This window comes from Heloderma suspectum, chromosome 4, assembly GCF_057233095.1.
Source record: "Heloderma suspectum isolate Gila_16-S chromosome 4, 16-S_ref, whole genome shotgun sequence".
NCBI classification, from domain to species: domain Eukaryota; kingdom Metazoa; phylum Chordata; class Lepidosauria; order Squamata; family Helodermatidae; genus Heloderma; species Heloderma suspectum.
The window spans coordinates 66076725-66094141 of record NC_139461.1 but is presented as its reverse complement, the minus strand read 5'-3'; the positions used below and the strand labels follow the sequence as shown (position 1 = coordinate 66094141).

At 42.2% G+C, this 17417-nt stretch overlaps 1 protein-coding gene across 1 annotated transcript in view; it reads left to right on the top strand.

Annotated features, from left to right (window-relative positions):
• XKR4 (XK related 4) overlaps window positions 1-10568 on the top strand; it is a 243754-nt gene extending 233186 nt beyond the window's left edge. Inside the window, exon 3 of the mRNA XM_084849550.1 lies at window positions 8808-10568. Coding sequence (XP_084705676.1) covers window positions 8808-9754 — 947 coding nt within the window. The 3' untranslated portion in view covers window positions 9755-10568. The remainder of the gene's footprint in view (window positions 1-8807) is intronic.
• The last annotated feature ends 6849 nt before the right edge of the window (window positions 10569-17417 follow it).

The following is a 17417-nucleotide window of genomic DNA, read 5'->3' as shown; positions in this document are numbered from 1 at the left end:
ACACACGGACAGCCCCGCCCCCCCGATCTCCCCGGGCCCCGCTTCCCTCTTCCATGCTTTTGGTCAGTCCCTCCTGCTCAGCTCCTCTGCTGCCCTGCTTGCTGCCGCTCTGCCGTTCTGCTGCTCGGCTGCTCTGTTTTGAACAGCAGGCTGGAAATGGCGAGGAGCCAAACTGCGCTTCATTCACGCACGCTCGGGGAGAAATACATGGGGAGGACATGGCGCTCCATTTGCCCATATCTGGAAAAATACCCCATTTTTCCCGTTTGAGGAAAACACGGGACAGATTGGAGGAAACAGTGGAATAATGACTGGACAACAACGACGTCGTGTAATGGACCCGCGCAATTCAACGAGTGAGCAACCATGAATAGGCAATAAACTTGAGGTGTGGAGATCCCGTAGGAGTAGGAAACCTGTGCTCTGCCAGATGCAGTTGGACTCCAATTCCCATAAGCCCCAGTCAGCAAGGGCACCAGGTTGGGGAAAGCTGATCTACTGCATCACTTTTAGGCTACAGTCTAATACCCTCTTACTTGAGAGTCAGTCAGGTAAATCCCTGAACTCAATGGGACTTACTCCTGAGTAGATACATATAGGATTGTGCTGTTATTTCGTAACAGTGGGAAGCAAGATACTAATCACTAGCCAGGTGGCATATTTCAGGGTACATTTTTCTGAGTTTCAAAGTTATGAACAGCTATGTTTCAATCTAAAGAAATGTCATGTATCTCCCCCTCAGAAAAGACAAACCAGTGGCTGGCAAGCAGTTTGTCAGTTTGTATGAGAGAGTCTCATGCTTACACAAGCTGTGCAAGTCCCAGAGAAATAGTTAGGAGGTTTCTGAAGTGTGAATTACATTGTTCCTTACCGATAAGTAGTCTGGAAGTGTACTGTTGGCATCAAACTTACTCGTCTTCCTGCCCTACTTCATGTTAGACAGCTGACCTCCAGGGACCCACCATCTTGTTTTGTCTTTTGGTTTTGATTTTTAAACTAATAACTGGTGTTACCTGTTACCAATTATGTCTAAAATTGGGAATGGCTTATGGAAACCCTTCCCTTTCATGATATAAAAAGTTATTCCTGTGTTATTTAATCCCCTTCCCCTCCAATCCTTCCGTATTGCTTTCCCATGCATGTTGTGTTTTTTAGATTGTAAGCCTGTAATCTTTTATTGATTATTTGTAAACCACTCTGGAAGCCTTTTTGGCTAAGGAGCGGGATAAAAATACTCTAAATAAATAAATACATTTTCATGTATACAGGTCCACATTCACTGAACATGTATTTGCCAATAGGGCTTTTCTGTAATGTGAAGACAGCAGTATTAAGTGGGGAATGGATGCAGAGGCTGACTTTCCAATCCAGTAATTCTTATGGCGTGGGCATCCTCACATTACAAAATACAGGTACTCCTATTTGCAAGGATAGACTTGCATGTACAAAACTATAATCTGTGAACTAGCCCTAAATGCTTCAAAATTTGGCATATTAGCTATTTCTGAAAACATTGTCCTATTGCTACATTTCACTGTGAATGCCATTGGAAATAATAGCCTTATTCACACATTCACCTGCACACGAGTAGGGCTAAACTGTTTAGGGGACATGGGTGTGCATGTAGGCCCTGTACCCTTACGTCCCTGCATGCCTGGCCGCCATTTAGATCTTTGCATGTTCAAAAGGTCTTCACACTGAATGTAACTGCGCAGAGTGCAAAGGGGGAACTCTCTAAAATGCTAATGAGTATTAATGTGTTTACTGGTGGGGACAGTGTTTGGCATGTAGCTGTTTATGGCTCTGGGTCACCAAACAGAAGTGTGCCTTGGATGGCTTGATTGAGTTGGGGACTGTCACTGGGCAGAAAGAAAGCCTCTGCATAGTCCAGAGGTCTCATGCCCACTGAATTGCAACTGTGTCTGGCTGAACGTGTTTACACAGCTCCTGTGACAGGAAACTCTGATAAGCAGCAGAGTTTTAGTTCCCAGGAGCTATGTAAGGTCATCCAAGTAAACATTTATTACAGAGCTCTGTTCAGAATGTCATGAAGATCTAGGACATAGGGAGGGACGTGGGGTCATTTTGGGATGGGCCGTGTTCACTTTATCCCTACTTGTCCCTACACAGTTTAGCCCTACTTGTATTGCAGGTGAACACCTACATAGGGCTCATGTTGTCTTTTTAATCCACAACATATTCATTTGATAATTGTTCTGTGTTTATTACTGTTGAATTGTGCACCTGATTAAGTACATTGGGTGTAATATGATTAAGTGATACATATGCAATACTGTGTCTTCTAAATACGTGACAGACTACATTCCTTTTTAGTTATTATCTTCTTTCTCACCATGTTGCAGCAGGTTGCTGTTTCCTATATGCAGTGGATACACAGCTTGCCATGTGTGTACAGTTAAATTAGAAGCAGTATGTGAACAGAATGCTATTATTACTGGGGTACTTAGTATAGCTAGCATCTGATAACTGTGTCTTCACAGTTACATAATAAAAATGGAGTAGAAAGAGAAAAGAAACCTAGGGAAGGTAGGAAGGAGGATGTTGGGGGAAAGTTGAAAAGTGGGAGATGAGCTTTCTAGAGGAGGTAGCATGAGCTGCTGGGGTAACATGAACAGAACTTTTACTGGAATTTTTTTAAAAGACCTTTGTTTAGAGGAAGGTTTCCCCGCTAAGATTAAAAAGAGGTGCAAAGGGGCATCTAGGGTACTAGTGGGCTTGCCATGGGTGATGAATGCAAAACCGCAGAGTGCAAAGGGGGAGTTCTCTAACCATAACAGTGCTAATGAGTATGATTGTGTTTACTGGTGGGGACGGTGTTTGCCATGGAGCTTTCCCTGTTTATGGCTCTGGGTCACCAAACAGAAGTGTGCCTTGGATGGCTTGATTGGGTCAGAGACTGGGCAGAATGGAGGGCTCTGCGTATTTCAGAGGTCTCATGCCCATTGCACTGCACAAGGGTGTTTGGTGTACACCAGCAAGCACAGCACAAGTGCATCTGCTCCATTGCCCTCTATATCCAGGCTTTTACTGGACAGGCTTTACCCAGGCAATATGGAACAAGGCATTAGGGGTACACGTAAAGAACAGTGAGGCTGAGCTCCTCTGTAACAAGTTAGTTCTAGCTAACTACTTTAAAGTAGTTAGTGCTGAGCCCATCAGTAGGTACATGTATCAGACCACACGAAGTCAGCTAAGCATCAGCATGGGCTAATTGAAAACCATGCCTGCAATGTGCTGAGAGGGTCAGGAGAGTATGCTTCCATGTAGATAAGTGCATCAGCCAATTGCTATGTAGATATTCTGCATTATAAAAAGGTAAAGGTAAAGGTGTCCCGAACCAGTCGTGTCCGACTCTAGGGGGTGGTGCTCATCTCCATTTCTAAGCCAAAGAACCAGCGCTGTCTGAAGACGCTTCCGTGGTCATGTGGCCAGCATGACTGAACACCGAGGTGCACGGAACGCTGTTACCTTTCCCGCCGAAGCGGTACCTATTTATCTACTTGCAATTTCTTGCTTTCGAACTGCTAGGTTGGCAGGAGCTGGGACTGAAGACGGGAGCTCACTCCGTCACGTGGCACTTGGGTCTCGAACTGCTGTCCTGCCGACCTTCCGGTCTGCAGTTCAGCGTCTTAACCACTAAGCCACCGCGGCCCCTGTTCTGCATTCTACCCCAATCCTAAATATATTGTGCATGATCCAAAGGACATCTGTGTATGTGAAAGCATTGTATTCTTGTCTACGAGCGGAAATGTTCTGCTCATGCCAGGCATCTGCTATCTCTCGTTGGAAGTGGAGTATATTTCCTCTCACATAAGAGAATGTGAAACACTGGGACACATAGGAATCTGGATTGCACCCAGTGGCCATCATTCATCAGGGAGAAGGGTAAGGCCATGGAATCAATGGATTTAAATGAGCTTAATTCTGTGCTGGATTGCAACCAGTGTTGGTCGAAGGTATAACATTGTCATTACCCATAGTTGGTATATCTGTTCAGATTTTGCCTTCCGAGTGTCTTAAATCTGCGGCCTGGTCCAGCCAGGGCCCACACTAAACAGATTCGAAGGTACCAATATGAGCCAAGTCAACTTGTGTTAAACGGGGACCAGGCCAGTCTGCTCAGGACTTTATAGAGCAAGTCTCACTGAGACTGTCAGAAGATACACACACACACACACGCCCCGCACTCCCTACACCCACCTCTTGTTATTTGGCAGGACAGACAGTTTCTCACAGCAGAGAGAAAAAACCCATTTCTTATCGGCTAGAAGGTACACACTGTGAAGAGCAACTACTGTGCATTGTGTAACTTCTGGTAGTAGCGAAAAGCGTGGCCTTCACTGTATGTGAATACAGCTACAAGAAGCAACTCTGACTTCATAAAAATTGCCAAGTGCTCAAGCAAATCAGTATACATCTGCCATTACACACTGCATATGACTCTGTTTAGATTCACACCTGAGTCCTCACCAATCTTCCAAAAGCAAGTCCAATACACCAAGATTGGACCAGTCATCTCACTACTCATTTGTTTGTGGGAGTAGCATCTTAGCTTCATCCTACCAGATAGCCACACCTTGGATGGAATTCTGAGTCTCTCTCTCTTTTTTTAAATAACACCTTCCATGCTGTAATATAATACTATTTACTCCTATAACTAGGGGCATGTTGTTGCAGGGGCTGAGTTGTTGTTCAGTCGTTCAGTCGTGTCCGACTCTTCGTGACCCCATGGACCATAGCACGCCAGGCCTTCCTGTCCTGCGCTCTCTCCCGGAGCGTGCTCAAGTTCATATTCATTGCATCCGTGATGCTATCTAGCCATCTCATCCTCTGCCATCCCCTTCTCCTTTTGCCTTCAGTCTTTCCCAGCATCAGGGTCTTTTCCAGAGAGTTTTCTCTTCGCATTAGGTGGCCAAAATATTTGAGCTTCAGCTTCAGTATCTGTCCTTCCAATGAGCACTCAGGGTTGATTTCCTTTCGGATTGACTGATTTGACCTCCTTGCAGTCCAGGGGACTCGTAAGAGTCTTCTCCAGCACCACAGTTCAAAAGCATCTATTCTTCGGCGCTCAGCCTTCCTTATAGTCCAGCTCTCACAGCCATACATTACTACTGGGAAAACCATAGCTTTGATTATATGGACCTTTGTCGGCAAGGTGATGTCTCTGCTTCTTACTATGCTGTCTAGGTTTGCCATAGCTTTCCTCCCAAGGAGCAAGCGTCTTTTAATTTCATGGCTACAGTCACCGTCTGCGGTGATCTTGGAGCCCAAGAAAGTAAAATCTGTCACTGCTTCCATTTCTTCCCCTTCTAGATGCCAGGAAGTGATGGGGCCAGATGCCATGATCTTCGTTTTTTTAATGTTGAGTTTCAAACCAGCTTTTGCACTGTCCTCTTTCACCCTCAACAAGAGGCTCTTGAGATCCTCTTCGCTTTCTGCCATTAGGGTGGTATCGTCTGCATATCGGAGGTTGTTGATAATTCTCCCAGCAATCTTAATTCCGACCTCTGATTCATCCAACCCGGCATTTCTCATGATGTACTCTGCATATAAGTTAAATAAGCAGGGTGACAATATGCAGCCTTGTCGTACTCCTTTCCCAATTTGGAACCACTCGGTTGTTCCATGTCTTGTACTTACTGTTGTTTCTTGACCCTCGTACAGGTTTCTCAGGAGACAGGTAAGGTGGTCTGGTACTCCCATCTCTTTCAGAATTTGCCACACTTTGTTGTGAGCCACACAATCAAAGGCTTTAGCATAGTCAATGAAGCAGAAATAGACGTTTTTCTGGAATTCTCTTGCTTTCTCCATGATGCAGCGAAAGTTGGCGATTTGATCTCTAGTTCCTCTGCCTCTTCGAAACCCAGCTTGTACTTCCGGTAGTTCTCGGTTCACATACTGCTGAAGCCTAGCTTGTAGGATTTTGAGCATCACCTTGCTGGCATGTGAAATGAGCGTAATTGTGCGGTAGTTTGAACACTCTTTGGCGTTGCCCTTCTTTGGAATTGGAATGTAAACTGACCTTTTCCAGTCTTGTGGCCACTGCTGAGTGTTCCAAATTTGTTGGCATATTGAATGCAGCACTTTAACAGCATCATCTTTTAGGATTTTAAATAGCTCAGCTGGAATACTGTCAACTCCGCTAGCTTTGTTGTTACTAATGCTTCCTCAGGCCCACTTGACTTCACTCTCGAGGATGTCCGGCTCAAGTTCAGTGACTGCACTATCATGGCTATCAGGGACATTCAGATCTTTCCTGTATAGTTCTTCTGTGTATTCTTTCCACCTCTTCTTAATCTCATCTGCGTCTGTTAGTTCCCTGCCTTCTTTGTCCTTTATCATGCCCGTCTTTGCACAAAACGTTCCCTTGAGGTCTCCAATTTTCTTGAAGAGATCTCTAGTCTTTCCCATTCTGTTGTTTTCCTCGATTTCTTTGCATTGTTCATTTAAGAAGGCCTTCTTGTCTCTCCTTGCTATTCTCTGGAACTCTGCATTCAGTTGGATATATCTTCCCCTATCTCCCTTGCTTTTCGCTTCCCTTCTTTCCTCAGCTACTTGTAAAGCCTCATCAGACAGCCACTTGGCTTTCTTGCATTTCTTTTTCTTTGGGATGGATTGAGTTGCTGCCTCCTGAACAATGTTACGGACCTCCGTCCATAGTTCCTCAGGCACTCTGTCTATCAGGTCTAATCCCTGAAATCTATTCCTCACCTCCACTGTATATTCATGAGGGATATGATTGAGGTCATACCTGAATGGTTTAGTGGTTTTCCCGACGTTCTTCAATTTAAGCCGAAATTTTGCAAGAAGCAGCTCATGATCTGAGCCACAGTCAGCTCCAGGTCTTGTTTTGACTGACTGTATGGAGCTTCTCCATCTTTGGCTGCAAAGGACATAATCAATCTGATTTTGATATTGACCATCTGGTGATGTCCATGTGTAGAGTCGTCTCTTGTGCTGTTGGAAAAGAGTGTTTGCTATGATCAGTGTGTTCTCTTGGCAAAACTCTATTAGCTTTTGTCCTGCTTCATTTTGTACACCAAGGCCATGCCTGCCTGTTATCCCGGTGATTTCTTGACTTCCTACTTTAGCATTCCAATCCCCTATGATGAAGAGGACATCTTTTTTTGGTGTTAGTTCTAGAAGGTGTTGTAGGTCTTCATAGCTGATCAACCTCAGCTTCTTCGGCATCAGTGGTTGGGGCAGAGACTTGAATTACTGTGATGTTGAATGGTTTGCCTTGGATTCGTACTGAGATCATTCTATCATTTTTAAGATTGTACCCCAGTACTGCTTTTCCCACCCTTTTGTTGACTATGAGTGCTACTCCATTTCTTCTAAGGGATTCTTGCCCACAATAGTAGATATAATGGTCACCTGAATTAAATTCACCCATGCCTGTCCATTTTAGTTCGCTGATTCCCAAGATGTCGATGTTCAATCTTGCCATCTCATGTTTGACCACCTCCAGCTTACCTTGATTCATTGATCTGACATTCCAGGTTCCTAAACAATATTGTTCTTTACAACATCGGATTTTCTTTTCACCACCAGACACATCCACAGCTGAGTGTCCTTTCGGGTTTGGCCCAGCCGCTTCACTCTTTCTGGCGCTACTTGGAAATACCCTCTGCTCTTCCCCAGTAGCATATTGGACACCTTCCGACCTGAGGGGCTCATCTTCCGGCGTCATCTCTTTTAGCCTTGTGATACGTTCCATGGGGTTTTCTTGGCAAGCATACTGGAGTGGGTTGCCATTTCCTTCTCCAGTGGACATTTTGTCAGAACTCTCTGCCATGACCTGTCCGTCTTGGGTGGCCCTGCACGGCATAGCTTATGGCTTCACTGAGTTACGCAAGCCCCTTCGCCACAACAAGGCAGTGATCCATGAAGGGGAGGGGCTGAGTAGAGCAATGCAATTATGTTCCTGCCCGATCTTTGTGATCATCAGTGGGAGCACTTCAGGTGGTGCCACATGCTCCTACCCTTAAAGGCAGCCTACAAATAATGCTAGATGGATAAAGATAGATAGGAGCAGTGGTGACAGAGCATTTAGTGTTGAAACACCCGTCCTCTGGAATGCATTACCACTTGTCATTAGACAGGCCCGTGCAGTTCTGACCTTCAGACTTCTTCTTAAGAGCCATCTCTTCACACAGGCTTTTGCCGAAGTGTGTGACCCAGCCAGCTATAGCTACACGCAGTAGAGTGTGTAGTTTTACTGCTGATTCACATGCCTTTATTTTATTGTTCTATTGTTATGTTTTATTGTTGTTTTTGATGGTAATAACATTGTATGTTCACCTGTTTGATAACTCTGTGGAAAAATGGTATATATATCTGAATAATAAGTAAATAAAACTGTCTTGTAATTTTTTTAGATGTCCCAAATATCTGAGCTTGTTGAGCACACATTTTTTTTCAGTTAGTTAAAAGGTCATTACGCATTTCAGGCCCTTTCAGGCAATAATGTATATGGGTCTGGTACTCTTAGTTATATTTGTGTCTATTTGGTTTACTTTCACAGGGAGGAAGAGCACTGTGATCATTACAGCGTTATAGAAAGCAAAAACAAAACAAAACTACGGCTGCTAGAACTGCTGCAAAGCTTGCTACCTATGAGTGATCTAGCATGTCCAGTTGTGATAAGGCTAAAAACGCTGTAATAAGGCTAAAAGACATGGGCTTCATCTTGCTTCATTAAGTCTCCTTTGTTAAAATCCTGTTTTGTGCATCTTCTTCATTTATTGACCATGTACTGTGTTTATTTCCCCCTCCCCTTTTAGGTCTTACTGCTGCAGCATCTCTCGTGTCTTTGGCATGGGCCTTGGCTTCATATCAAAAGGCTCTTCGTGATTCCCGTGATGATAAGAAACCTATCAGTTATATGGCTGTAATAATCCAGTTTTGCTGGCATTTCTTCACCATTGCAGCCAGGGTGATTACCTTTGCTCTCTTTGCCTCTGTTTTCCAACTGTACTTTGGGATCTTCATAGTCCTTCATTGGTGTATCATGACCTTCTGGATTGTCCATTGCGAGACAGAGTTCTGTATCACTAAGTGGGAAGAGATTGTCTTCGACATGGTTGTTGGGATAATTTATATCTTTAGTTGGTTCAACGTCAAGGAGGGAAGGACACGCTGTAGGCTTTTCATTTACTATTTTGTGATCCTTTTGGAAAACACTGCCTTGAGTGCCCTTTGGTACTTGTACAAAGCTCCTATGATTTCTGATGCATTTGCCATACCGGCACTGTGTGTGGTGTTCAGCAGCTTTTTAACCGGCATTGTTTTTATGCTGATGTACTATGCCTTCTTTCATCCCAATGGACCAAGGTTTGGGCAGACACCAAGCTGTGCTTGTGAGGACTCTGTAGCTGCCTTTACTCTTCCTCCAGAAGTAGCATCAAGTACTTTAAGGTCTATTTCTAATAATCGGAGTGTCACAAGTGACCGGGATCAGAAATTTGCAGAGAGAGATGGGTGTGTGCCTGTCTTTCAGGTGAGACCTACTGCACCTTCTACCCCTTCATCCCGGCCACCGAGGATTGAAGAATCTGTTATTAAAATTGATCTGTTCAGGAACAGGTACCCAGCATGGGAGAGACATGTATTGGACAGGAGCCTAAGAAAGGCCATTTTAGCTTTCGAATGTTCTCCTGCTCCTCCACGGCTACAATATAAAGATGATGCCCTTATACAGGAGCGGTTGGAATATGAAACAACACTATAAATATAATTTTTAAAGAGAACTCAATGCAGCGGCTATAATGCAACCAAATAAAAGGGTGACAATACAGCCGTGGCAATAACTTACAAGAGAGCAGCAAGCTATAGTAGTGTCCTTAGTCTGGTTACCATCATGATTATCATTTGATCCACTGTTCCACAGTCTGTCTGCAATACACCTATAAAGTGGCAGCATCCAAGAGCCTCAAAGAATGAATTATTTTGACTGAGAAATAGACCTAGTCCAATGACTTCCTGTTTCTTTCAACGTGCACTGCACAGTATTTAAAAGTAAAACAGGAAGGTCTGAATGAGTGGCATCAACATACCAGATATTTTTTATTTTATTTTAGAGAAACTCCAACTACTGATGTTTGCATAGTCATTTACAAAATGAAGGATTTACAAAAGGAAGAAAAAGTTTGGAAAAACATGTCAAAACCTGCTTATGTTGTAAAAGGCAATGTTACTGTTATGTGAACTATAGTTTCTATAAAAGAAATGACAAAATATAGTTATTTAGTCTTGAATAGGTAAATCATAAAATGTTTGCAAAAGAGTTATCATTGAAAAAGACATTAAGGTTTTCCCCCTAGTCTAGAACTAAATTAAATTCTAATTAAGCAAATTATATGTGTTGTAATCAAAGGAGCTATTCAATTTTTTTTTTGCTTTTGTGTTTTTACAGAAATCAATATTATATATACTACTTCAGGGGTTTGTTCTAACAGAAATTCTATGCAGATGACCCCGTCCTGCAGCTTTCAGCAAGACCTAGAAGCTCTAGTATTTAGCAAAGTAAATTAAATGATAATTGCAAAAAAAAGAAAGAAACAAAAAAGAGAAAGACAGAAAGAATAAAAACAAGAAGCTGTATATCCCCTATTCTGAACCTTTTGGGGACCATGTTTAGACAACATCAACAGATGAATAGTCTTTTTACCTTATTTTGTTTCAGGATCTGGGATACATGGTTCTGTGTGTGAACTTATTTGAAAAGTGTGATAACTTTTCACAGTATGTCATACCCTTCTAGTGCCAAACATTGTGTAACTGCAAAACTGATATTGTGGTTTGGGGAAAGAAAATGTGTCCTAAAGAATCAAGAAGCTGGGAAGAACAAGCATACTTTCCACATTTACAGACAACACAGTTTGGTCCTGACTAAAGCGAAAATCAGCCATTTGTCTGTAAGTATATAAGGTAAACATACAACAAACCAAGCTGTGTGCAAGGTTTTCTTGAACTGGCCAAAACCTGTTTCACTGTGTTTGGACATAATGCTAAACCATGATTTAGCATTTCAAGAAGGTGCTTTAGCAAGTCTTGGGTTTGCATGCTTCCCCTGCTCCCTGTTCTCCTCCAGAGTGGCCATGGAATCAGAAGCTCCCACTTTCATTTTAGATTAACCTCAGTTCAGCATGTTGCGTGAACCCTAATCTAACCTACTTAACTAAGGTTAGTTGAAACACGCCAGCTTCATGAACTATAGTTTGAAATTGACTTTTTTTTTACTCGCCATAGTTAAAATTAACCACAATTTGTCTTGGCTTGGAACACATGGCAAGCTGAGGCTAATCTAAAATGGAAGTAAAAGCTTCTGAATTCCTCACAGCCATACCAGAGGAGGAGACAGGAGAGCCCAAGTCCAAAACTCACTGCAGCTAATTCTTGTAGCGCTAAACTGTGGTTATGTCTGAACTAGCTATCTATTACAAGTTTGTTGTACAAGAGTGGTTATGCTTACAAAATGAAATACCTCCCTTGGTCAAGCTAATTGTATCTTTCCTTCTGTTAAAAAGTATCCTTTGATGGTGCTTTCAGTTGCATTAAAGGTGCAAGTCAAAATTTGATAGTATTTTTTTAAACAAAACCTGGTGCAAACTGATAACTCATGGAGTATGTCAATATTTTTGTAAAGCAAAAACACAGTACACAAAGGTGTTACCTTTTTATAGACTTTGAACCTTTTCTCACATATCTCATTCTCTTTAATATCTTAACATTTAAACATTGGTCCACAATTATATCAGCCGGTCCTTTATACATTAATATGATGACATAGTCTTGATGCCATATTAATTTGTTTTGCAGTATAATGCCATATGAAAGCCTCCATGGGTACTTTTAGAATATTCTGAAAACAGTGAAACCTTCAGATGTGTATTTCAAGTTCAGTGCAATGTGTATAATGGATGCAATGGTGAAACCCTGTTTTTCCAGGGGTACTTGAGATAAGTGTAAAGAAGCTTTACAGTGAATTTAGATGAACAAATGGTAAACCAACTAAGGACATGATGACCTACTGTTTAATAATAAGATTAATAAGTTTAATCTGTTTGAGATACATGGTGATATCACAGTTTGCTAGCGTCTGCTATTTTTCAGATAGCAGCCAGCCATAATCTCACCGTGCATCTGCAGTGTATCAGAGCATTCAAATGGCTTTTCGCTACACAGAAATAATCACCCCATGGTGGCTTTATATTGTTGTTCACCAGCACAGACCTCTCTCTTTCTCAATGCACTCCTAATAATTACTGATTGTAAATGTGTACTAGTTGCTCTAGAATATAAGCAGCTGTAGTAAGCAAATATACGGTTGGATCCAGATTTATTGCTGGATCAACTGCACTAATTGAAGTGGACTTCCCAACCCCCCCTTTCCCTCAGCCGCCACCCCAGACCCCTGAGAATGCTATTCAGAGAGTCAGGAGACTATGCTGAATGGGCTGAGGTGTGGGGGTAGGGGGCAGAGGAGAAGGAGAAACACCAAAAATTGGGTGAAGGAACCTCCTGCCAGCAAAGTCCGTCTTCTCATGGAAGGTACCTTCCTCTCATGGAAGACAGATCTTGGATCCAAACCCATGTCACCAAATCTGATGTGTTGAAGCAAGGTTATTCCAGCAGATACAACTGTTTAAAATGTGGATAAAATTGATAGCCACTTAGTCACTATAGAGAAGTGATCAAGTTTCATTATGATAGGGCTGGATCCACCAAGCCTTACGTCATTCCCATTTGAATCAAATTATGACCAACTAAGCCCCATTGACTTCAACAAGACCAAGGTTGTGATCATATACCCACTTCTGTGGAAGTAAGCCACATTGAACTCAGTGGGACTTACTTTTGAGTGGACATATATAGGATTGTGCTGTTAAGTACGACTACGTCTGGATCTAGGGATGAGTGAGAAATTTGTTCAGTTTGCATTTCAGTGTGAACTTATCAAATTCAGAACACATTTTTCCACTAAAATCCATACATTTCCAAAGTTTGCGATGCAGTTTGATATATATATATATATATATACACACACACACACACACGTGTACATTTTTTAAAAAATGGTACAGAATGTGTCTGTTTGCAACATACACACAAAAATGCATACATTTGGAAAATGTGTAGAAAATTTTGGATTTTTTTTTAAAAGAGCACAGAATACATAAATTCTCACACAAACTAATTGTTTTTATTATTTTTTGCAAACTGTTGCAGAATCAGGACAGAACAGACTTAGCACTGGAAAAATGAGAACCTGAACAAAACTGAGTTTGACATATTTGCCCATCCATATCTGGATTCTTCACCATCAGGCACATTAAATATAGGCCTAATTCTCCCTAAGGTGTTAAACCTGTGTATGAATTGTACCACTCAGGGTGCAGATGGGTGCTCAAATGATCAAGTGCTTCTCTATATAAAAATTACCATATAGGAAAATCAGATGTCCAGACAGAAACAATTCCATCTTTTCAGTGAAGGCTGGTAGCTCCAATGTCAGTGGGGTGGTGAATCTGCTCCAGGTTTCAGTCAGAACCAGTCAGAAAACTAAATGAGCTCCTTTATAGTTCTGACTGGTCCTGACTGAAACCCAGGGTGGATTCACCACCCCAATGTCATCGGAGTCACCAGCCTCCACTGCATCTTTCCTTCCTTAAAGGATTTTCCCCCCTAAGAAAAAACATGGAAAAGCAGTGGGAAAATACCAGAAGGTTACAAATCAAAGACATTGTCATTTGGATCCCCTGTAAAATTCCATGAATGAGACAGGTTGCTTGTGCAATAAAAAGCCTAATCTGAAAGCACACAAGGAAAAGCACTCTACTAAAGCCATGCCCCTAATACATTAATTTTCTATGTGCACAAATCCTCCTTTATGGGCAAGAATTTCATCATGTGAGTTGCCACTTCAGTATAAAGCGATACAGCACAGACTAGGGTTTAACCACAACTAGGCATCGTGTCGCTGGCAAGGGATAAATTCAGTCTTTCCTGCTAAAATATTTGTAACACAAAATGAGAGGTTACATGGCATATTTTCTCATCCACAGGAATATGGAAATCATGTTTTTATTGGCTGAAAGTTCAACATATCTTGCTCTGCTAAGTCTTGAAAATAAAAACATTGGCAAAAGTGGTAAATTATAAGAGAACAGTAAATACTTAGAGCATCCACAAATGAGCCCATAAGTTTCCAAGGTACCAGTACAAAAGAAGCCACTATATTGAGCATGTGCAATGTAAATGAAGCTGAAATTTCACATTTAGCAGATGAAATCTTGCAAGATATGGCTGCTTCCTTTCCAAAACTAGTTCAACAGATTACTATTAATTACCTACACATTTTATTTTGCCCAGTTCAGACCCAGCTAAACTGAAGTAATAAGCTGTTTAATTTCCAGTCGAATCTAATGGACATAACAGATGGAGATTATGACATGTTGTGCCAAGAAATCTCTCCACTGACATCTGTTCCAGTGTGATCCATTGGTGTCCTGCCAGACAAAAGCACTTACACTGCTGATGGGTTCTTTTGTGGCATCCAGGGGGCAGCTGCAGAGAGGCATGTGCATTCCTTTATGAGTCATAGCAGATTGGAGGAGGATGGGATGGTAAGTGGCAATGCTGCCTGCAGGCCCATTGGAACAGGACACGTTTTTCTCCCTTTCTTTTCAGCTACCCTGTCCCGTAGAGCAGGATTCTAGGGGCATTATCCAACGGGGCGCAACCGCTAATGTAAATTATACTGTGTCGTTGTAAACTAGTCTAGCGCAATGCCAATAATGTTAGCTGATATGTCAGTTTCCCAGGGAAATCAGCGCACCAGCTAACGCTACTGATGCTGTGCTTGAGTAGTTTACACCAGTGCAACATCATTTTTGTTAGCGGTTGTGCCTTATGGAATTCTCCCTGGGTGCGCTGCACAGCAGAGGGGAGGAAGAGGCAGATGCAAGCTCGTGGGGGAAATAAGCAGGAGAAGCAGTGGCTCCAGGTTTGGAAGGGGCCCTTAGGCAAGACACCCTGAATGGCTTGTCACCCTCAGTGAGTCTACCTTCTCACCAGCATTGTCACCAGCTACTGCTCCTCCCCCCCACGACTACCACCTGCTTGCTTGATAGGCAGAGAGTCAGGGAGCAAGGAGGCCAAGGCATTTACTCCTCTTCCTAACCACCACTGTTGTCAGGACCAGAGTGAGAGGCAAGTTGCAATGGGTAAAAGAAAGGGCAGGTCCAGGAGCAGGCTGTAGTCAATGGACCCTTGCTGGGGTGTAGGCTGTTGGCAGGTTCCAATCACGATAACCCTTGATGCTGAACCTGAGAAGAAGCCATAGTTGCCTTGTTTGCACACCCATATTATACATACAGACACACATTTAAACAATCATTATACAATATTTATTTGTCAATACAGCAACAGATTTAAAGGTAATTTAACCTAGAAATTCTATGCACCAAATTGTCATAAGTCCACAAATATTAATTGTACTAGATCTGTAGACTATCTTTATACCTCTTGGGAAACTAAGGTCTATAGGCCTATACACATAGGCCTTTACACATGTTCAAAAGAGTATCTTGTCACTGAGCAAATCCCCTAAAGAGTTGGCCTTCTGTTGTGGAGATGGAGATTGCTGTGTCTACACAACACATGGCACCTATTGAGGTTGTGCCTCAGAGCTATCATATGATTTGCCACTTCCTATGCATATGAATCAGGTGACAGCATGTCACAGCAAGGCCATCATGGGAGAGATTCAGGTCAGGTCAGCCACTTTCCCAGCTTCAGAAGAATCTAGCTTTTCAGATGCTTTGGCCTATCAAAACAAGCACACACAAGCTTTTCTTAATGAAATAGTCACAGTGTTTTCTGAAGGCATCTTCCATTAAGAACAATATTACTGAAAATCAGCATGCTAAAGAAACTATTTTGTTAAATTATCACCAATATCCAAATGTATATTATAATTGAACTGTAAGACCTAGTTCGCACATTGCAGCAACATTGTCAATCTGTGGGTTGTTGAGAATGAAGTAGGAATGAACAAGCAAGCATTCTGGTTCTCACTGCCTGATCGCTCCCGCTAAAGCCGGTGGAGCTAAATAACCCAGAGACACTCTGACCCTGGATTATTTATTGTGATGTCCAAACCTAGAATTGTAGGTTGCTGGGGGAAGAACAACTGGACTTGTAACCCATGGTTTGTTCTTTGGTTGCAAGTCTGGATTTTTCTTCCCCCAACAATCTACAATTCTGGCTTCGGACATCATGATAGACAATCCAGGGATGGAGCATCTCTGGAGTTTTTAGCTCAGTGGGAATGGGTGGGTGGGAGCCAGTATGCTGCTTGCTTCCACTCATTCATGACTACCCATGGTTTAAAAAAACCCTGGATAACTGTGACATGGAAACTGGATTTGGCACTTATCAGTTTGTATTCAAAAAGACTTGGATGTAGGCTATTATTCTCTACCCCCATGTAACTTAGCAGAGCGTTGTGCATATATTGAAGCACAGTCCACACGTAGAACCTTTTTCTGCACATGGATAGCTAACTCTGGATCAGGGTGATTGGATCACTGGTAACACTGGGATGTATCCAACTATGTCCATCCTGCATCAGAACAGACACAGCTGGCAAAACACATCACCCCTCCTCCTGCAGTCTCTGTCCCCCAAATCTGCTCTGGATGGTTGTGGGACCTCAGCAGCAGATTGGGGGTGGGGTACAGGCATAGAGGTGGAACGAGAGGAAGCCCCATTGAACAAGCAGAAGTTCACTCATGCAACATTGGATGCTGTTCTATTTTATAATAGTCTTTAATTTCACAATTAATTGGCAGTGTTCATGGTTATTAGATGTGGAATTTATTATTTTAAAAATTCAGCAACCTTTCCTGAATTTATCTCATTTCTATACAGCCCAATAGCTGAAGCTGTCTGGGCAGTTCTTCTGCTTTCTTCTGGTTTCTTCTTTCCATTTTAAAACAACATTGAGATATACAATTGTTTTGTAGAACTTTTTCTTTTCTTCTTTCCCTTACCCCCAACACACAAAGCAGATATTATAGCTTTACTACATTCTGATGTAGAATTCTCTGGACTTTTTACATTTGTGATGTAGTAAGCAATATAAATGCTGCATTTCTTTTTTAGACAATTTATTTCTTTGTTCTCATCCTGCATCTACTACAGAAAAGAGACATTTAGGTGTAAGGTTCGATAGTGCAGAAGCTTGTCATTATGCAATATATCAGACAATATATGCATTCCATCATTAGTTGAAGCATTCATCTGAATTCATGTTGATAACATGTTTCTTAGCTTACTATATCCTCCCATCCCAAGTGGTATTTCTGTTGGAACTGAGCTTGGTTTCT